This window comes from Pelobates fuscus, chromosome 2, assembly GCF_036172605.1.
Source record: "Pelobates fuscus isolate aPelFus1 chromosome 2, aPelFus1.pri, whole genome shotgun sequence".
NCBI lineage: Eukaryota > Metazoa > Chordata > Amphibia > Anura > Pelobatidae > Pelobates > Pelobates fuscus.
The window spans coordinates 145,911,958-145,935,086 of NC_086318.1; the positions used below are offsets into that span (position 1 = coordinate 145,911,958).

Sequence of the window (23,129 nt, forward strand, 5' to 3'; positions counted from 1 at the left end):
TGCAATCAGTTAATTTTTTCTTTGTACTAAACCACATACTTCTATGTTGTGTTAGGAGGAATATTATGCTGGGGTGAAGTTGTATGACACGGAGCAGTACAGACTGGCCATCGAACGCTTTGAGGAGGCCCTGAAACAGTACTACCAGGCTGACGCCGAGTGTAGAGCCATGTGTGCTGGACCACATAAGTTTGATGAATATGAATACGTGGAATATAGTGCTTCCCTCTACGAAGCCATTGCAGGTAAATCTAATCATCACTCAGATAACCTTTTGTTTTCCACAGTTGATATTACTATATTTATTGTTTTATTATATACATCTCATGAAGCACTGTACAATAGGTACTTAAAGGTAGAGAGTTAAGACTGTACAACCTAAGACAAAGGAAACGGAGAGACCTGTGTCCATTAGCCTAAAATATAACCTGCAAATATTTGTATATTAGGAACAGAACAAGATGGCTTATGAGCTTGCAATCTAAAAGAGATATCATAAATCTCTGTATTAACAAAGATTAAATCCTATCTGCAAGAAGTTAAAGGTAGTAAACCACCACAGACTTCAATGAGTGTTTATTATGATTATTACTATTATTTATATAGCACCACCATATTTGCAGCGCTTTACAATTAATAGAATGTGGATTTTTTAATTAAGTGAGATACAATAATAACTGAGACAAAAGTTGAAGAAGGCACTGCTCAAACAGGTGTATTATTATTTGCATTCATACAACTGTCGTGTTGTTGATGACTCACTGAACCTTTGTTGACTTAAATTGGCAATGTCTGCAGTATTGACAGCTTGTTATAATAAAAATGACAAATTCTGGTAAAAAAAACATACAAAAACATATCAAAATCCTGTTCATCTTAAGCTGAAGGACGAATAGTTGGGAGCTACTCCTCAAGGTCTAAATATAACAGCCAGATAATCAGTCATGAGTTTATGGTGCTCAGTATTGGTTTTGTTTTTAGGATATAATTTAGATTACGAACTTCCATTAGATAGCAGCAGAGATTATTTTTTATATCAGCTGTTAAACCAACCAGTTCTATGTGTTGATAAATCACTTTACTTACACTTTATTTCTTTGGTGCTATTATATAAATTTACCAAACTAATACTATACAAGGTGAGAAAGTAATGACAAACAGTGAAAACAAGCAGCATGCTGCAAAACGTTTAACAAACGTTTAACAATTCCTAACAATTAACTTCTGACATCTACCTTTGAGATTAAGACCCTAACAAAAAAGGTTACCAAATCCCCCTTTGCCCCCCCTACCGCCTCCTACCCTAATCTTCTTTTCCTTGTACAAATGTTAATTTAAAAAAAGATTCTTTATCCCCCATAAAGAGTTCATTATTGCATAGGAACAAGTAATATCATATTGTTGATGTAATGTAAGCAGTGGTGGTACTTCCGCGGTCGCAGCTTGCGACCGGGCCTGTCACTCCAGGGGGCCTGGCCACCCTGCGGACCCCTGCGACCCTGTGCCCACCGGCTAAGTAACTTGGCCCCAGCCGGTGTGGTAGAACCGCCGGAGCCGCATTGAAGGTCTGTCTGTATGTATGTCTGTGTGTGTGTGTCTGTATATGTGTGTGGCAGGGGGTAGACGTATGGGGGGGGGCAGGCCCAGGGCAAATTTCGCACCGGGACCCGATGGTTTCTAGTTATGCCTCTGAATGTAAGTAACGTGTAGTTTTGTAAAGGTTTTTTTTCTGCTCCCCCCCCCCCACCCTTTATTTAATAATTATTTTTATTCACACTTGTTTTAGGACTCCAACTCCTGTTATCTTAATGCAGGTTGCAAATTACATTTTCTTATTCACTGGCATTTAAGATGTTTAAACACCCCAGAGGGACCCCAGATGCTTTAACCTTGATATGGGACTGTGCACTACATACATGAATGAAGGGTCCAAAAAGAATGTAACAAGATAAGTGTTAATTTGGACACCACTAGTCTAGTCTGCAGAAGCATTTTTGCTGCTGCTAGATTAACCAGAGACCAGATATTGTTTTGACACATGCTAGACATTGCACCAAGAAATACATTCTGGGAGAGAGAGCAGAGGGATTCCAACAGGGAGCAGCAATTTCCAAATAGGTGACCTCATCCAGCTAAAGGAATTTGTTTTTCTAAAATATATCAAACTTCAAGATTACTTAATTCAGTAAACTGTAGAGAGAAAAAAGTTTGACTCTGTTAAAGCCAAGCTCTATAGTAATAGAATACTGAGAAATTCCTTCTCTTGTCTGTGAGCCAAATATAGTAGTAATTTAATTTGTATAGATTCTGTGTTTTGATGACGTGTTTCTATTGGCCTAAAACTGACAACCCAATTTAAAAGTAATAATGGGTCCAAAGAGAGTTAAAACAGAAAGCTTTTTTAAGAACTCAAAGGAGGATCAAAGTTATCTCATTACGCAAATGGAAATCTGTAATAATTTCTTCCTCCATACAGCTTATCCGTTGTGTATTCCATGTCACTGGAGCAATAGACTTGGTGCTGAGCCCACATGCTACTAATCAAAATCTTTATTCCCATAAGCTAAATTGGTCTTAAATGGCAGAAGTATAAAGATGCAGCCTATACATGCCAGCTGGCAGAAAGAAGCTATTTGGCATAGCTTCCATTAGTGTGGGTCTACTCATCATCATCTGCTGTAATTTTTTTTTGTTATAAATATTTATGCTGCGTTTTCGCATTAAGCACATTTTGCCAGACAAGAAGACTGAATTCCATTGGAATATCTAGTTAAATAAGAGAATCATTTCAGCTCATCATGGGAATTTTCTGCTAGGGTTAGTCGATTCCATATTTTGGAACCCATGAGAGATAACATCCTACATAAAATAATTCTAACCTTCCAGGAAAAGGAATGTGGGTTTGTGATTTTAAATTAACATGCACAGGTGTCCATTATAATCATAGAAATGATAGCATAATAAATATAGCATAATATGCATTTTTAAATGCATCCATGCTTAAAGGAGACATTTCGACTACTTCATTTTAAAAATTAATGCAAGAATACAAATATTTAAATATTAAAAGGAACACCATATGGTCAGAAATACAAACGTTTATTTCGCACCCTTTAGTGTTAAAAACTCTGTTAGTCCAGTGCCGTGCAGGTCTGATGGTGGTGGCACGTCTCTGATCCGCCCCCTTGAAGGAGATCATCAAATTGAGCTCAAGTCTCTTGCTCCTTACACTTAACTGTCATGGATGAACCTACATCACCGCCAGTGGATGGGAACACGAGAGATTGGGCCTTTAAGAAATTATAAAAATAAAGTCTGTTGTGGTGTGCAAGTCGGCTGTGGGCTGTTAGGCCTGTAAGAAAGAGGTAAAAAGATGTGAAGGGGGTAAGGGCTGCGCTAAAAAGCCTGTAATAATAGACTAAATGATAGAGACCAGACCAAATGGTCTAAATGGATAAAACACCAAGAAATAAACCTGTATATTTATAGAAGACAGTGATCGATAAATCTCACTTAAAACAACAGAATAAAAAAATAAATGAATAAATCAGTCCAGATAATGGAATAAAATGGAGGATAAAAAGTCTAGTAAAAGTCTCACTAATACGTTGGATAAGGTTGATAAAATATCCGTATATGTGGAGACAAAAAGAGGGAGGAATACGACAAGCAGCCGATAGCATAATATTGTAAAATCCAATGGTAAAATAGATAAAATGAACGTAATACACTCACATTTGTGAGAGCTTTAACCAGCTCTGGGATGATGGGCGTGTAGCGGTATAATCCCCGCTAAAGGATATACTGGAAAGGTGGGTCCGTCACTCCGGCTTGGTAGAATCAGTGCTCCAAAATAAAAGACGGCAATAGTGCTCTCAGTATATAAAAATAAGGAAATAATATATATATAAAATATACTCACAAGAGTAGAGCAGGAGGTACTGCTCTATCAATACAGCATTGGTGGAATGATCCCCACCTAGGATTTCTTGAGTCAGGATACAAAAAGTGCCAGGAAGAGAAATAATAAAAAAGTGCATATAAAATTCAATAAAATGAAAATTGGTCCTTATAAAAGGGCAACCAAAAAACTTTTATTGTTTAAAATACACAATTAAAACCATTAACGTGTTTCACCTATTAAGGCTTTATCAAAATGGTATATGACATCATTCCTGGCATGAAGAGTTTATATAAGGATATGTGAATTACAATTGGCGCCAAAACTTGGATCAGCCAAAAAAAGACAGATTTTCAAAAGACATTTTTGAAACAAATAATAGCTAATATAGCTTGATAGATTAAACAAATATGAGCTAGATAGTGTAATTATATATTAAAAACGAGGTCTGTGTAGTGAAATATTAATAAAAGCATTGCATCACGTGACCGTTAAATCCTACCTTGGTCCCTTACAAAAATCTGACCAATCCAATACCTATTCATATCACGCACAATCACATCACAACCGTAGGAATACATACTCCCCACCACCCAACAAATATCACCATACTATTAACCCTAATAGAAGACATCTCTCACCTAAACCCCAAAGATCAATATACATTAATGATCATAAAGAATACCCCAAATCACCCACCATTCCTCATCACCAAAACAGATATCAACTATTGTTTATCGACTCAGAATTTGAAAATGAAGATAATTTTTTAGAGATCCGCACTCACCCCAACACACTAGTCCAAACCCCCCACCCATCACGGCCACAAAAAATGAATTCTAAATTTAGAGGAAGAAGAAGTGGCAGACGTGAGCAAGAGAGAGACTAGAAAGACAATAATTACCACCCAGAATGAACAATGTAGTGGCATTTTTAATCTTTCACAGAAAACCCTTACTATTGCACAAATGTCAGTTTTAAACAAAGGCCTCAAGTTTGCCCCAGCTAATTCTTTTAAATCCTTTGAAGCTTTTATTGACGTCAACAAATTTGTCCGCAAAGCCACTCTCAAGCAATTTTTTTTTTATTGAAAAAAATGATGAAAACCCCATTTCATCTCCTTGCCCTTCTCAGGATAGCCAAATTATTAATACCCTTTTTAAAAAAAAATCCAAATTTTAGCCTGCTTTTATGAAAACAGCTCCACTTACTATGTTTGAAAACCAAGTCACAAAAGATCTTGAAAATATAAAGAATAACAAATACAATCCACACAATTTAACAAATGCAGAGAGGAAAGCACTTAAAGAATTACAAGATGACAACGATATAGTAATAAAACCAGCAGACAAAGGAGGAGGTTTGGTCATTTTATCCAGTACAATGTATATAGAGGAAGCACACAGACAACTGAATGATAACGATGTTTATGAAAAACTTTTATCAAATACCACTAGCACTATACAAACCACTCTATCTTGTTTTTAAATAAAAATGAGTTCAATTTTTTAAATAAGAAATTCCCTATTATTCCCGTTATCTATTTTCTTCCCAAAATACATAAAAATGACAAGATACCCCCAGGTAAACCAATAGTGTCAGGTATAGGCTCCCTTCTCTGTAATCTTTTGCAATATATTGACACTCTTCTCCAACCCTCTGTTAGACAAATGAAGTCATACTTGCAAGATTCAATGTCACTTTTACAATTTTTGAATAATTTTAATTGGAATCCTAATTTTATACCAGTCACCTGTGACGTACAATCCCTCTATACCATTATACCCCATAATATAGGTTGTAAAGTTATTAAAGACATTTTAACTAAAGAAAATAGAATCCCTAATGCACAGATAGATTTTATATTAGAGGGCATTAATATCATTTTAAAAAATAATTATTTTTGGTTCCTCTACTCTTTTTCTTCAGAAGAGAGGTACAGATATGGGTACTAGGTTTGCCCCCAGCTATGCAAATGTATTTATGGCAGACTGGGAATCCACAGCTATTTACGATGAAACATGCTGAGGGCAAACCTAGTCTCATATTTTAGATACATCGATGACCTCTTTTTTTTATTTGGGATGGACCTGAGGATAGCCTAATTTATTTGATCAACAAGCTTAACATCAATGATATAGGCATAATTGTAACACATGAATTCAGTAGGGAACAAATCAACTTCCTTGATTTAAATATATTTATAAAAAAAATGGGAAAATACAAACTAAAACATTTTTTTTTAAAAAGTCTGTGTAAATACGGCTATTGATTGAACAAGTTGCCACTACAAACCTTGGCTTGACAGTGCCCCCAAAAGCCAGTTTTTACGTTAACGTAGTAATTGCACCGAATTAGAAGATTTTAATGTACAAGCAGAAGTGTTAAAAAATACATTTATTGAAAAAAACTACTCAGAGACAGATCTACTCGAAAGTATTAATAAGACTAACCAAAAAAAAACAGGGACAAGCTTTTAACATACAAGATAAAAACAATGAATCCACACCTCTCCCTATCATTTTTAATTACAACAAAAAAGTGGCAAAATTAAAAAAAATATTAAAAAACATTGGAATATTTTAAAACATGACGATTAACTCAGCCAAATTATTTCCTAAAAGCCTAATATAGTTTCTAGAGGAGCTCCCAATCTTAGATCTATCTTAACCACTAATTTTACTAAAACAATCCCACCCAAAAATACAACATCTTTTTTTCCCCAAGTGAAAGGTTTCCATAAATGCAAATCATGTATTGTATGTAGAACTACTGATCCTACAATACCATCCAAGATAACACAATTTACCTCAAATAGGACTAAAATGACCTATAATATTAGAGAATTTATAAGCTGCAATACGAAAAATTTTATCTATCTGCTTGAATGCCCATGTGGCTTCCAGTATGTTGGAATGACCACAAGGTGCTTAAAAACTAGATTTAAGCGAACATTGCAGAAACATTAAAAATGGATACCTAAATCATTACATAGTTACATAGTTACATAGCTGAAAAGAGACTTGCGTCCATCAAGTTCAGCCTTCCTCACATATGTTTTTTGCTGTTGATCCAAAAGAAGGCAAAAAACCCAGTTTGAAGCACTTCCAATTTTGCAACAAGCTATGAAAAAAATTCCTTCTTGACCCCAGAATGGCAGTCAGATTTATCCTTGGATCAAGCAGTTATTACCCTACATTGAAAGATTATATCCTTGAATATTCTGTTTTTGCAAGTATGCATCTTGTAGCTGTTTGAACATCTGTATGGACTCTGATAGAACCACTTCTTCAGGCAGAGAATTCCACATCCTGATTGTTCTTACAGTAAAAAAACCTTTCCTTTGCCTCAGACGAAATCTTCTCTCTTCTAATCTAAACGCATGACCTCGTGTCCTATGTAAAGTCCGGTTTGTGAATAGATTTCCACACAATGGTTTGTATTGGCCTCGAATATATTTGTATAGTGTTATCATATCCCCTCTCAGGCGACGTTTTTCTAAACTAAATAGGTTTAAATTTGTTAACCTTTCTTCATAGCTGATCTGTTCCATTCCTTTTATTAATTTTGTAGCCCGCCTCTGCACTTTTTCTAGTGCCATAATATCCTTCTTTAGAACAGGTGCCCAAAATTACACAGCATATTCAATGTGTGCTCTTACCAGTGATTTATAAAGAGGCAAAATGATATTCTCGTCCCAAGAATGAATGCCCTTTTTCATGCATGACAATACCCCACTGGCCTTGGCCACTGCTGATTGACATTGCACATTGTTGCATAGTTTGTTGTCTATAACAATTCCCAAGTCCTTTTCGTGTGTTGTTATCCCTAATTCGCTTCCATTAAGGGTATACGTTGCTTGTGTATTCTTTACGCCGAAGTGCATAACTTTGCATTTTTCAACATTAAATTTCATCTGCCATTTGAGTGCCCAGTCCTCCAGGCTATCTAAATCCCTCTGCAGCAAAGTAATATCTTGCTCACATTGTATTATTTTACAAAGTTTTGTGTCATCTGCAAACACTGAAACATGACTTTCAATGCTGTCTTCAAGATCATTTATAAACATGTTAAATAGAAGGGGTCCCAGAACAGACCCCTGAGGGACACCACTTGCCACCTCTGTCCAGCTTGAAAATTTACCATTTACCATTCTGTATCCAAACACTTTATTAATCACAATAAAAATCCTAAAATGCTTAAATTTATGGGAATAAAAAATGTATTTTACCTTGGAGGGGAGGAGATATCAAGAATGTCCTAGGAAAAGTAGAAATGGAATGGGTCTACAAGCTACAGACCCTCACACCCAATGGTTTAAATGCAGACTTTGATCTGCACAATTTTTTATAATTATTTTTATTGCTATATTCATTCTTTATTGCTATATTGATTTTATGTAATTCCTTTATCTTCTTGTAATTGTATAATTTGATATATATATATATATGTAATGTTACCAACATATCCCTATACAAAGGACACTCTTTTTTTCTTCTTCTGTTTTACAAGTTATGCACAACTTTTATTCTCGTATATAAGATGCTTCTATGTATACTCTTATGTGATATGTTTACATATATGTATTATTAATTATTATTCCCACTCTTAGCTAGGGTAGTGGGTTTTTCACTCCCCCTTTGTAAGTATTAGATTTCCGACGGCATGAATATACTGTGCTGCCGTCGGTTCTAGAGCGGCATGTTTACACTGTTCGCCGCTTCCCTCCCAGCCCCACCCCTTGGTTTTGTAGTCTCAATGACGACTGGTGCGAGCTAGCTGCTCGTCACACTTCCCAACCCCGCCCCCTTTTTGCCGGTTAGCGTTGACCGGCGAAACTACATTACCCATGGAGCTTGGCTCCAAACAATGCCGGTCACGTGATGCAATGCTTTTATTAATATTTCACTACACAGACCTCGTTTTTAATATATAATTACACTATCTAGCTCATATTTGTTTAATACTATCAAGCTATGTTAGCTATTATTTGTTTCAAAAATGTCTTTTGAAAATCTGTCTCTATTGGCTGATCCAAGTTTTGGCGCCAATTTTAATTCACATATCCTTATATAAACTCTTCATGCCAGGAATGATGTCAGATACCATTTTGATAAAGCCTTAATAGGTGAAACGCGTTAATGATTTTAATTGTGTATTTTAAACAATAAAAGTTTTTTGGTTACCCTTTTATAAGCACTAATTTTCATTTTATTGAATTTTATATGCACTTTTTTATTATTTCTCTTCCTGGCACTTTTTGTATCCTGACTCAAGAAATCCTAGGTGGGGATCATTCCACCAATGCTGTATTGATAGAGCAGTACCTCCTGCTCTACTCTTGTGAGTATATTTTATATATATATTATTTCCTTATTTTTATATACTGAGAGCACTATTGCCATCTTTTATTTTGGAGCACTGATTCTACCAAGCCGGAGTGACGGACGCACCTTTCCAGTATATCCTTTAGCGGGGATTATACCGCTACACGCCCATCATCCCAGAGCTGGTTAAAGCTCTCACAAATGTGAGTGTATTACTTTCCTTTTATCTATTTTACCATTGGATTTTACAATATTATGCTATCGGCTGCTTGTCGTATTCTCCCTCTTTTTGTCTCCACATATACGGATATTTTATCAATCCGGATGGATCAACTCCTGAGAACTGTACCCCTACCTTATCCAACGTATTAGTGAGACTTTTACTAGACTTTTTATCCTCCATTTTCCATTATCTGGACTGATTTATTCATTTATTTTTTATTCTATTGTTTTAAGTGAGATTTATCCCTAACTGTCTTCTGTAAATATATAGGTTTATTTCTTGGTGTTTTATCCATTTAGACCATTTGGTCTGGTCTCTATCATTTAGTCTATTACTACAGGCTTTTTAGCTTATTTTATCAAGGGTTTTGAGGGATTCCCTTTTTGGGTTGCTGCTTTTATTCTTGTTATTTACCGCTGACTCTTCCCCCCCCCCCTCCCCCGTTCTGTAAGAAAGAGGGCCCACCTAAGTAAAATGGAAAAATCATTGTCGAAAACTGCTGTTCACAGCCACAAGCCGTTGGTTTGTGTTTGAAACCAGTCTCTTACGTTCTGAAATGCGAATCCGGAATTTAGAAACCAGACAGAAATGTGGCCGTGGTTTTCTGCGTAGCGGCTTGTGAGGGGAGGGGTTCAGAATCAATAGGTCGCATAACCCCTCCTACAACTATTTTTTTTTTTTTTTAAATTACTGTGACTCACAGTTTATCTGTGAGTGTCTATTAGTTGCTTTGAGTGTTTTTAAGAGTGTCTGAGAGGTTCTGTTTGTCTGAAAGAGTTATTCACTAAAATGAGTTGTCGGGAATTAAAAGTGAATGCAAAATTAATTTCAAATTTAACCTCTTAGTGACCAGACCGTTTTTCATTTTTTTTTACCATTAAGGACCAAGGCTCTTTTTACATTTCTGCTGTGTTTGTGTTTACCTGTAATTTTCCTCTTACTCTTTTACTGTACCCACACATATTCTATACAGTTTTTCTTGCCATTAAATTGTCTTTCTAAAGATACCATTTGTGAAGAAATTACCCTGTTATTTCTATAATTTGACTTTTTTCCCCGTTAGGCAGTTAAAACTACCTAACACAGACCACCACCCTGGCTCATTAACTTTAAAGAGAACAAGGAACTAGTGCTCTCCTTGTGTGGCCGCTATTCGTATAGTCAAATGCCACATGCAGGAGAAAACGGTGGGCATCTTGTTCGCACGAAAGGAGGCAATGGGACTTGGTCGTCGAGTGTCTGGAACTAAAATCGGACACTCGACTTCCCGAACACCGGTCAAACTTTACGAACGCCTGCTTCCTTTACCCGACCAGCTAGGAGAGCGCTGTTCAGTAGTTTTGTTCCCACTAACTAGGGGAGCACACGCTAGTATGAGCCAGGGGTACTGTTCGTGGATTAATTTGGTTTCAAGACATTCCGAAATAGACAGACTGCACAACCTGAACTCATGGAAATATTTCTGGTCAAGAGCCTCATGTGCGGTCGGTTAAACTAAGACCTCCTTGCAACTCCTAAACCCCTGAACTGATCTGGGTGATTTTTGGATATGTTGGTCACCCAGATCAGGGCTATCAGGAGATGTAACATTTATGGGGATTTTGTGTTTTTGGCTGCTTTTGAAGTATTGGGGAAATTGTTTTTGTTTTCTGCCTGGAGATAATTGAGTTATTACAGTATCTGACCCAATTATCTCCCAAGCTGAGAGGAGCGATTGTATGTTTACTATTGGAGTGTTATACTTTGTAACCCTGCTGTCATTGGTGTATGACTTTTTTGTTGGAGTCCCCATCAAGGTCCATGTGGGAGTAACCCTTGCATGGGGACTTGCATAAAAGCCAGTGTGGTTTTGACACACTTTAAGGGTTACTTCCAAAGAACATCCCAATATGTGTTTAGCAACATCTCCTGAGTATAGTGATACCACCCATGCACAGGTGCAGAGGCGGCTCTCTAATTAGGCGGTTTAGGCGGCCGCCTAAGGCCTCGCGCTGGCGGGGGCCTCGCGGCCACCTAAACCGCCTGTTGGCAGAGTGTGTCAGGTCCTCGGTCACTGACCGAGGACCTGACACCAGGAGGGGGCCCGGCGGCTTGCCCGGTATGCCGCCGGGTGCGAGGCCCCTCCTGGCTGCCCGGCCACCATCGCAGACACTGGTCTGCAGCTCCGCAGTGTGCAGAGCTGCAGACCATGTGACTCGCGAGAATTGGCCAATCAGAGCGTTGCCGCGGGTTACCACGGCAACGCTCTGAAATCTCGCGAGACTACACGGTCTGCAGCTCTGCAGAGCTGCAGACCGGGAGCAGTGGCCACCGGACCACCAGGGAGCCCACTGGACCACCAGGGAAGTCAAGGTAGGCTCACCATCCCCCCCCACAACACTCAGCCTCACCCCCCCAGTCACCATTACCACACTCAGCCTCACCATCCCCCCACCACCTCTCACCACCCCCACCACCATCAGCCTCACCACCCCTAGCCCCCACCACCCTCACCTTCACCCCCCACCACCCCTTGACCCCACCACCCTCAGCATCACCCCCCTCAGTCTCACCCCCAGCCCCCCTCAGCCTGACCCCTCACCCCCTCAGGCTCACCCCCCACCACCCTCAGCCTCACCTCCCACCACCCTCAGCCTCACTACCCCTAGCCCCCACCACCCTCAGCCTCACCCCCCCACCACCCTCACCATCACCCCCACCACCCTCAGCCTCACCATCACCCCTCACCACCCTCAGCCTCACCACCCCTAGCCCCCACCACCCTCACCACCCCTAGCCCCACCACGCTCAGCCTCACTCCCCACCCCTCTCAGCCTCACTCCCCACCCCTCTCAGCCTCACCCCCCACCACCCTCAGCCTCACCTCCCACCACCCTCAGCCTCACTAGCCCCCACCACCCTCAGCCTCACCCCCCACCACCCTCACCATCACCCCCCACCACCCTCAGCCTCACCACCCCCACCACCCTCACCATCACTCCCCACCACCCTCAGCCTCACCACCCCTAGCCCCCACCACCCTCACCACCACCCCCACCACCCTCAGCATCACCCCCCTCAGTCTCACCCCCAGCACCCCTCAGCCTCACCCTCCACCCCCCTCAGCATCACCCCCCTCAGCCTCACCCCCCACCCCCCTCAGCCTCACCACCCTCTACCACCCCCACCACCCTCACCATCACCCCCACCACCCTCAGCATCACCCCCCACCACCTTCAGCATCACCCCCCACCACCTTCAGCATCACCCCCACCACCTTCAGCATCACCCCCACCACCTTCAGCATCACCCCCCTCACCCCCCTCAGCATCACCCCTCACCACCCACCACCCTCAGCATCACCTCCCCCCACCACCCTCAGACTCACCCCCCACCACCCTCACCATCACCACACACCGCCATCAGCCTCATCAGCCCCCACCACCCTCACCATCACCCCCACTACCCTCAGCCTCACCCCCACCACCTTCAGCATCACCCCCCTCACCATCACTACACCTAGCCCCCACCACCTTCAGCCTCACCCCCACCACCCTCACCATCACCCCCCACCAACCTCAGCCTCACCACCCCCACCACCCTCACCATCACCCCCCCACCACCCTCAGCCTCACCCCCACCACCCTCACCATCACCCCCCCACCACCCTCAGCCTCACCGCCCCCTCCAGCCTCAACACCCCCCACCACCCTCACCATCACCCCACCACCCTCAGCCTCACCCCCACCACCTTCAGCATCACCCCCCTCACCATCACCCCCCACCACCCTCAGCCTCACTACCCCTAGCCCCCACCACCCTCACCATCACCCCCCACCACCCTAACCATCACCCCCCACCACCCTCAGCCTCACCACCCCCCACCACCCTCAGCCTCACCACCCCCCACCACCCTCACCATCACCCCCCACCACCCTCACCATCACCCCCACCACCCTCAGCCTCACCACCCTCACCATCACCCCCCACCACCCCTAGCCCCCACCAACCTCAGCATCACCCCCCACCACCCTCAGCATCACCCCCCTCAGCCTCACCCCTCACCCCCCTCAGCCCCACCACCCTCACCCCCCTCACCATCACCCTCACCCCCCTCAGCATCACCCCCACCCCCCTCAGCATCACCCCCCACCACCCTCAGCCTCACCACCCCCACCACCCTCAGCATCACCCCCACCACCCTCAGCCTCACCCCCACCACCTTCAGCATCACCCCCCTCACCACCCTCAGCATCACCCCTCACCCCCACCACCCTCAGCATCATCCCCCACCACCCTCAGCATCACCCCCCTCACCACCCACAGCATCACCCCCTCACCCCCCTCAGCATCACCCCCTCACCACCCTCAGCATCACCCCCCTCACCACCCTCAGCCTCACCTCCCCTCCCCACCCTCAGCCTCACCTCCCCTCCCCACCCTCAGCCTCACCTCCCCCCACCACCCTCAGCCTCACCACCCCCATCACCCTCAGCATCCCCTCAGCATCACCCCCCACCACCCTCAGCATCACCCCCCCCACCACCCTCAGCATCAGCCCCCCACCACCACCCTCAGCATCACCCCCCCACCACCCTCAGCATCACCCCCCACCACCCTCAGCATCACCCCCCACCACCCTCAGCATCATCCCCCCACCACCCTCAGCATCACCCCCCCACCACCCTCAGCATCACCCCCCCACCACCCTCAGCATAACCCTCCCACCACCCTCAGCCTCACCCCCTCTCACTCTCACATTACCCCCCTCTCACTCTCATATTATCCCCCCTCTCACTCTCACATTATCCCCCCTCTCACTCTCACATTACCATTACCCCCCCGCTCCCTCTCACCATCAACCCCCCGCTCCCTCTCACCATCAACACCCCGCTCCCTCTCACCATCAACACCCCGCTCCCTCTCACCATCAACACCCCGCTCCCTCTCACCATCAACACCCCGCTCCCTCTCACCATCAACCCCCCGTTCCCTCTCACCATCAACCCTCCGCTCCCTCTCACCATCACCCCCCCTCCCTCTCACCATCTCACCATCACCCCCCCTCCCTCTCACCATCACCCCCCTCCCTCTCACCATCACCCCCCCTCTCACCATCACCCCCACACCATCACCCCCCTCTCACCATCACCCGCCTCTCTTCCCCCCCCCATACACACAACACACTTCAAGCAGCTACCCCATACACATAGGGTCTCAGACAAAAACGCAAACATGTTCAGAGACATACATTCACACACACAAGGATACTATCTGTCAGACACACTCTCAGGCACATACACAGGTAGACAGTGCATCAATGAGTATATGTGACACTTTTTTTTTGTTAGTGGGGCCTCATGTTTGCATTTCGCCTAAGGCCTCATAAAGTCTAGAGCCGCCTCTGCACAGGTGTGTCGAGATTTCTGGGGCTAGAAGACCTTATTTGGAGGGTGTGCATTCCTGTTTTCCAACTTGGAATTTTCACAGCTGGTCATCATGCACCCATGGTTTCCCTGCTTCTGTTAGGTGTTACTGCCAAAGAACACCCCAATATGTGTTCGGCAAAATCTCATGAGTACGGTGATACCACCTATGCATAGGTTTGTTTGGGGGTTACAATGCCAAACTTCTGACATGTGTTTTTCAAACTTGACATTTCTTCTTTGCCTATCTTCTTTTGGGGGGCCTTTTTAGATATCCCAATTTATTGAGCGTGCATATATTTGAAATGGTGACACTCCAAGGTATTGTATATGGAGTGTAAAATTGGGGGCACAGGCTATTGTCACTGAAGTGCATGAAATGTAGGAACATTTCATACCTTTTCCTTGACATAACTGGGAGTAAATGGGGGTAGAGCCGATGGGGCTACTGCTCCAGTAGAAGTAGATGGAGGGCTTCTTTATGATGCCCATCAGCATAGTCAATGCCCAAAGTTTTTTTAAAATTCTGGCACATCAATGGGGGCCCATTGCTGCTTTCCAAAAAAAGAGTCAGGCTTTGCAGCACGGAACTGATGGGCATATAAATGAGTTTGGGCGACAATGTTCCCCAATACATCATTGCCCAAAAACACATCCATAAACTGCTGACGGTTGGGATGCATGATACTGCCACAACACTTCACTGTTTAGAGAATAAATCGTTAAACTATATAAACTTTGAAGAGGTTTTTTTTTTTTTTTTTTGCACTTGATAAATGAAATACTGGCTTTCATCATGCAACGACAATGCCCTATGATAGCTGGATTTAATGGTTTATATCATACTCCACAGATGTTTTGTATCCTATTCTCCTGAATCTTGATTGTTGTAAAACTCAACTTCCAGCCAAAATGCTTTGTTTTGGCAATACAAGCAAATAGCACAAGCACATGTTTTCTGTCTGCTTTCCTGTTTATGATGTAATGCATGCTGCACAGGCTTTGATATGATTGGTGCTACTTAAGATTTTAAGATGAGATTTTGCAGTTGGCAAAATGTTTCAAAAAGTGTTTTGCACAAAGAGGCCTTTTATCTTATTGTTAATCACTCATAGCTGCTCATATTTAAGCTAAGGATCACATTTCCCATGCAACACCTGCCCTACTGTTTATTCACGTTTGTTCCATAATCAAAGATTCTGGTTTTGATACCGGAGAAACTGACGGAAGCCAAGCACAGAGAGATGGACACAGGTTTCTTCAGGAAGGAAGAGATTCTTTATTGGATCACCGATCGGGACTCAGAGGGACTAGCGTCACCAAAATACAGCAAAGTCTGAGCCCCGGACAATAGTGCAGGCTCCTTATATAGGCATATAACTCCTCCCATATTAAGCTCCACCCGCACATTCTCTTGACCAATCAATACAAATAAGAATTAACTTCCTGCTTGACCGCATGGCTTGTCCAGCACAATGGAGGAGGGGGAATACTATATCCTGTATTCTTGCACATGCTCCGTACACTACTGATCGTATCTTGCCTCGTGCAACCAACTGATCGATACGTCAGCATATGCACGTACACATGCCACGTGGTAATCTCGGCCTACTAAATTTATTTTTACCGAGATTCCACCACAGTTTTGTGATTTGCTTTTTACGTTGCCTCTCTAACAGACGTGAACACAGGATACAGAAATTAATTTGGGAACTCCCCGCTTTCCCATAGGTTGTTGTGAAAAGAAGACACAGGTCACCATGCTAAATCGTGGCTGGGCAAAAGGTAGATCACTAGATGTAGAACTACAACTGCTATGCTGCCTTGACTGATTTTAGAATCCTTGCACTAGGATATGCAGTTCTTGGCTAAAAACTACACCTCTATATGCAGAGAAAAAATTAATTGGAAACCAGCGCTTATTTAGTATTACTAACAATTCAAATAAATAAATATAACGTATATATTTAATATGAGCTGCTATACATTCAAGTGTTCCTTACAATGACACTATAACAAGAAATGTGTAGATAGAAAGAATGTAGCGCTTATTTAAACACAAATTGGTAACAGAATAAATTAGTATCAAAACAAATTGGTAACAGAATAAATCACCTGTTTGATTGTTAGTAGAAAATCTTTTTAGAATGAACAAAATTCATATGGGTATCTAAAAAGAATAATATTCAAACATAGTGTAAATCATACAAGGTACATTTAAAATTCCAGCGTAAATAAATGCACACTCACAAACGGAGAGCTGATAGCCCAGCTCTGGTTCGAATTGTGTATAGGTCCGTTTAGGCGACCCACCCCTTTTTCGGTAATGAAATTTTCTTTCTCTATAGAGGAATAGAAATATATACAATTGCGCAGTATAGCCAGTATAGGATAAGGATTAAAAAAAGTGTAATCCCAAATGGGTACTCACACACTTTAGAGTCATCAAGTAATTACTCAATTTCAGAGCGATGTGCAGTTTAAGGACTGCACTCCCTTCTTAAAAAATAGATGACTGGAACTCAGGATACAAAATGTAGATTTTCTCTCTCTATATGCAGAGAATGTTGAACGGAGGAGTCAACCCTGATGATCTTCATCCACCCCTGATTGTTTTGGTCTCTCCAGGTCCTCCTTGAAAGGGTATTTAAGGTACATCTAACTTTTTATTCAAAAACATGCATGTTGTTAGGAGAAGATGGGAGGCCTTCAGCCCCAAATCTCTTTGGCCCCAAATATGACTAGTTGTCCATAATCATTAGTTCTATGCTGATCGCCATGCCCAGTCTGCTTCGTATGTTTTGACTGAGAACTGCTGAGAATCATGGAGCATACCATTCGGGGAGAGCAGCAAAGATAAGTAAACTAGTAATTTGGCTCTTTGTGCTGCCTGTTATGCCAAAGAGATGTGTGGCAATATGTGGCACATATTGGACAGCACAGTTTAAATCAGGGGTAGTCAACCTTTTAATACCTACTGCCCACTTTTGTAACTTTGTTGATGGTAAAATGTCCTTACCGCCCACAAGTGCCACCGTAACTAATTTTATAGTGCAAGTGCCCTCTTTTTATTGTTTTTGTATTTTTTTTGTATTGTTATTTTTATAAAGGAGGGTTTTTTTTTTTATATGTTCTATTTTTTTGTGTGTGTCTGTGAGGTGCTGTGTGTGTGTCTGTGTCAGTGGTGTATTCTGGTTTGGTGCAGCCCTAGGCATTACAAAACTCAGCCCTCCCTCCCCCCCCCTTCCAAATTTCTCTTCCAGACAGACACACTCCCTCACTGATGCATGCACTGACATACACTCACAGATACAGTCATTGTCACTCACATTGTTTAACCAACACACACTTTCACTGAACCACACATTCACAGACATACACACTCACTCATTCACAGTTCCACTCATAGTTATACAAATACTCACATTAACAGATAGACACACATATACACTGACTGACAATATTCACCAACAGACACATGCACACTCACTAACAAACACGTATACACTCTCACTGACAGACACACACACACACTCACTAACACACACACACACACACTAACACTAACAGACACACTCACAGACACACTAACACTCCCTAACAGACACACACTCACTAATAGACACACACTAACACTCACTAACAGACACACTAATACTCACTAACAGACACACACCAACACACACACTAACACAACCACGCTCACTAACAGACACACACTAAAACACTTAATAAAAAAAAAAACGTTTCAATCCACATAGCCTCCTACCTTTTGGGAGTGCTAAAGTGGATATTTCCCTGTGGTCAAGTTGGGCTAGCTGCAGCTCGGCGGGCGGTCGGGAGGTCTGGCAGACAGGTGAGTGATGGAGGCGGGCGGCGAGGGAGCTCTGATCATCCTGCTCAGCTGCCTCTCACAGTTGGGTGGTGGCTTTTTTTAAATGCCTTATCAGCCTCTCGCTAGATGCAGCACTGGTGTGTGAGGGGTGCACTGTGTACTTGTGTGTAAAGGGTGCATAGGGTCTATGCTGTGTGTAGGTGGGTGAGATGTGAAAATCTATCCTAATGTCTACACCTCCCTTAATGCATAATGCTGCAAGCCCTGGTGGTCCAGTGGTGGCATGTTCACTTTAGTCTGCAGTTCCTCTGGCTGCAGGCTGACTCTCCTGTCCTCCTGCGAGCACAACACTGTATCTGAGCATTGACATGGTAATGTGCGGCAATGCTCCGACCTGCCTGCTCATGGGAGGAACACAGAGCCTCCCAGGCTCCTTCCTCCCTCTGCTGGAACAAAGTGCCAGTGTCCGGTGATGTTTCTGGCTCTGCATGGGCCGACAGGGGAGATAAAATGATTTCCCCTGCCGGCCTTGGTCCACGGCCATCGAGGCCAACTGGTCGTTTTCTGCAGAGCCCACCACCGCCATCCTGAAATCCCAAACCGCCCACTAGTGGGTGGTAGGGACCAGGTTGGCTACCCCTGGTTTAAATAGAGATATGGGGAGTGTATGTGCTATATCCACCACCTATACACTATGCTGCCTTACACTCCTATAGAGCAAACCATCCAGCAGGCAGAGCAACATGAACTATGTAACTGGCTGCTGCCGCCCACTTTCCCTCCAGCACTAATATCCTTATCAAATTATTTTTATATTGAGTGCTCATTTTTATGTCTGTGCCTGTCTGTGTGTCTTTGTCTGCCTGTCTGCCTGTCTGTGTGTCTGTATAAGCGGACATGAGGGTGTCTGTAGATCTAAAAATTATCACATAAATGTGCTTATGTGTATGTCAGATTGTGTGTGTATACCTGTGTCAAGGTGTGTGTCTGGGTGTGCATCTGTGTGTGTGTGTATATAGACTGTGTGTGTATATGCCAGTGTCTCTCTGTATCTGTGTGTCGGGGTGTGCACCTGTGTGTCAGTGTGTGTGTGTCAGGATGTGTGTGTGTATCTGTGTGTCATGGTGTGTGCATGTGTCATTGTTTGTGGGTGTGTCAGGGTGTGTGTTTGTATGTATATGTTGGTGTAGGCTTGTGTCAGCGTTTGTGTGTGTGTTTATGTGTCAGTGTCAATATGAATTTGTATGTGTCAATGTATTGGTTTCTGTATGTTAATGTTTTTGTATATCTGTGTAAGTATTTATGTGGTAGTGGTTGTGCATACATCTAAGCAACCAAACGCTAGCACAACATACACACTTCTGCAATCTAACACAAACATTACATCCAAACACACCAGCAATCAAACACAAATATTACGTACAAACACAAATAAACCCCTGTATTAAAACTCTAAAATTATATTCAAGCACCCCTTCCATCAAACACCAACACTATACATTATATTTTAGCGCCAGTATATGCTGCAGGGCTATACAGATATACAACTTAAAACTTTGTTTTGACACAGGGCACCTTGGAAAAATATTGAAATCTTAAGGGCGTCTTGAAACTAAAAAGTTTGGGAACCACTGAGTTATATTAGTCTTATTCACAAATGAAGGTCGCTATATATATAGGTTAGTTTGGCAGAAGTTCCTTTTTGTTTTAACCCCTTCAGGACGGAGTCAATAGTACACGTTCTGATCAAAACAAAACGTAAACAAAAACTGGAATTTGCGCTATATGTCTGTTCACCCGTAGTTCCCCTCTTTCATATTAAATGCACCCACACTTATTATATATAATTTTGTTCAGGAGAAACAGGGCTTTCATTTCATATAAAATATTTGTATATGAAACAATTTATTATGAATAAAATAAAAAAAAACTGTGAGAAATTTTAATTTTTTTTTACATTTGTAGTTCCGCCTCACATTTTAGCTGTAAATGTCATAATACTGTTAGGTTTTACTGCAACAAAATGCACATATTTGTAATCAGCGATGTCTCACGAGTACAACAGTACCCCCCATTAACAGGTTTTATGGTGTTTTGGAAAGTTACAGGGTCAAATATAGAACGTTCCATTTTCATATTGAAATTTGCCAGATTAGTAATGTTACCTTTGAGACGGTGTGGTAGCCCAGGAATGAGAATTACCCCCATAATGGCATACCATTTGAAAAAGTAGACAACCAAAGGTATTGAACGTGGGGTATGTTTAGTTTTTTTTAGTAGCCACTTAGTCACAAACACTGGCCAAAGTTAACGTTCATATTTGTTTTTGTGTGAAAAAAGCAAAAAACTAATATTTGGCCAGTGTTTGTGACTAAGTGGCTACTAAAAATGACTGGACATACCCCATTTGCAATACCTTGGGTTATCTACTTTTGCAAATGGTATGCCATCATGGGGGTAATTCTTATTCCTGGGCTACCATACGGTCTCAAAGGCAACATAACTAATCTGGCAAATTTCAATGTCAAAAAAATGAAATGCAAGCCTTATATGTGACTCTCTAACTTTCCAAAACACCATAAAACCTGTACATGGGGGGTACTGTTATTCTCAGGAGATTTCACTAAACACAAATATTAGTGTTTTAAAACAGTAAAACATATTACAACAATAATATAGTCCATAAAAGTGCCATTTGTTTGTAAAAAATGCAAAAAACGTCACTTTTACTTAAAATATCATCGTTGTAATACAATTTACCAGTTTTAAACACTAATATTTGAGTTCAGCGAAGTCTCCTGAGTAAAACAGTACCCCCTATGTACAGGTTTTATGGTGTCTTGGAGAGTCACAGGGTCTAATATAGTGCTTGCGAATTAAATTCTCTGCACTTTTGTAACGAGTATATACCCCTACACGCAGGATCCAGTCCTAACAGATGACAGTACAGAGGAGAGATACGTCTACCGGACCTTAGAGTGGCCGGACTCGACGTAATAGGATAAGACAGAGTCAGGAACGATCCGAGGTCAAGGGCACAAAGAGACAGCGTAAACGAAAACTAGCCGGGGACTGGTACACAGGAATCAGCAAGCCGGCAAACAGTACAGAATAGGATAAAGCGAAAACGAAGTCAGAATACAAAGCCAAGGTCAAATACGGAGAAACACAACTGAACACAACAAGCACTAAAGGGAACTGTAGCAGAAACCACGATAGGGCAAGGAACTAAGGGAAAAGGGTAAGTATAAGTAGCCTTCAAACTAATGTGATTGGCTCCTGTCACTTCCACTCCCCCAACAGGTAAGTGTATGGGGTGATTGGCATGACAGGAGCCAATGGGAGCCTTTTTGCAATTTAGGCTCCCACTGTCTCTTTAAGAGCGCGCCCGAGATTCGCGGCGCGCTCTTAGCTGCAGGCGGGACACGTGACCGCTTCTCGCGGTCACTGCCCGCCTTCCTGTCAGAACAGTCGGACGAGCCGCGCGCGGCTCGTGCAGCCGCAGGACCGCGCGCGGCTTGAAGAGAGGACCGCGTCCGGCCCCCGGATAAGGCAAGTACCGCTACAGTACCCCCCCCTGAGGACACGCCCTCCGGGCGGGCAGGACCAGGCCTGGCAGGAAAACGCGAATGGAAAGAACGTACAAGGCGGGGAGCATGAACAGCATCCGCAGAAATCCAACTGCGCTCCTCAGGCCCATAACCCTTCCAATGTACCAAGTACTGAAGCCGACCCCTAAGAAAACGAGAGTCAATAACAGCAGATACTTCGAACTCCTCATGACCCTCCACAGAGACAGGAGGGGGAGGGGGAGTATGCCGGGTATAGCGGTTGTGTACGTAAGGCTTCAACAAAGAGGTGTGAAATACATTGGGTATACGCAGATTCTTAGGCAGACCCAAGGCATAAGAAACGGGATTAACCTTATGTATAATGCGATAAGGACCAATGAAGCGGGGAGCCAATTTCATAGAAGGCACCCGGAGGCGAATATTCCGTGTGGAAAGCAAAACCCTGTCCCCCACAACATAGGAAGGAGCCGCTCTGCGATGCTTGTCAGCCTGAGCCTTCTGGCGGGCAGCAGAGTCCACCAAAGAACGCTGAACCTGCTCCCAAGTATTACGCAAACCAGCCAAATGCTCATCCAGAACTGGCATGTCCTGAGAGGAGAATGCAGCCGGAAGAACAACGGGATGCTGGCCATAGACAACGTAAAAAGGGCTTTTGCCGGAAGAATCATGAGTGGCATTATTCCGAGCAAATTCAGCCCAAGGAAGCAGGTCAGACCAATTGTCCTGATGGTGAGACACAAAACAACGGAGGTACTGCTCTAGAGACTGGTTGGCACGTTCAGCAGCTCCATTAGACTGGGGATGGTAAGCGGAAGAAAATGAGAGGGAAATACCCATCTCCGAACAAAAGGCTTTCCAGAACCTGG

General features: G+C 43.0%; 2 protein-coding genes across 2 annotated transcripts in view; one reads left to right on the plus strand and one right to left on the minus strand.

The window, feature by feature from the left end:
* The window catches only part of TP63 (tumor protein p63), a 401,462-nt gene that overhangs the window by 185,903 nt on the left and 192,430 nt on the right, over nt 1-23,129 (minus strand). The gene's annotated exons all lie outside the window — the stretch shown is intronic.
* Nucleotides 1-23,129, plus strand: part of P3H2 (prolyl 3-hydroxylase 2) — a 208,036-nt gene that overhangs the window by 132,052 nt on the left and 52,855 nt on the right. The window contains exon 3 of the mRNA XM_063442798.1: nt 56-245. Within this exon, the coding sequence (XP_063298868.1) occupies nt 56-245 (190 nt within the window). The remainder of the gene's footprint in view (nt 1-55; nt 246-23,129) is intronic.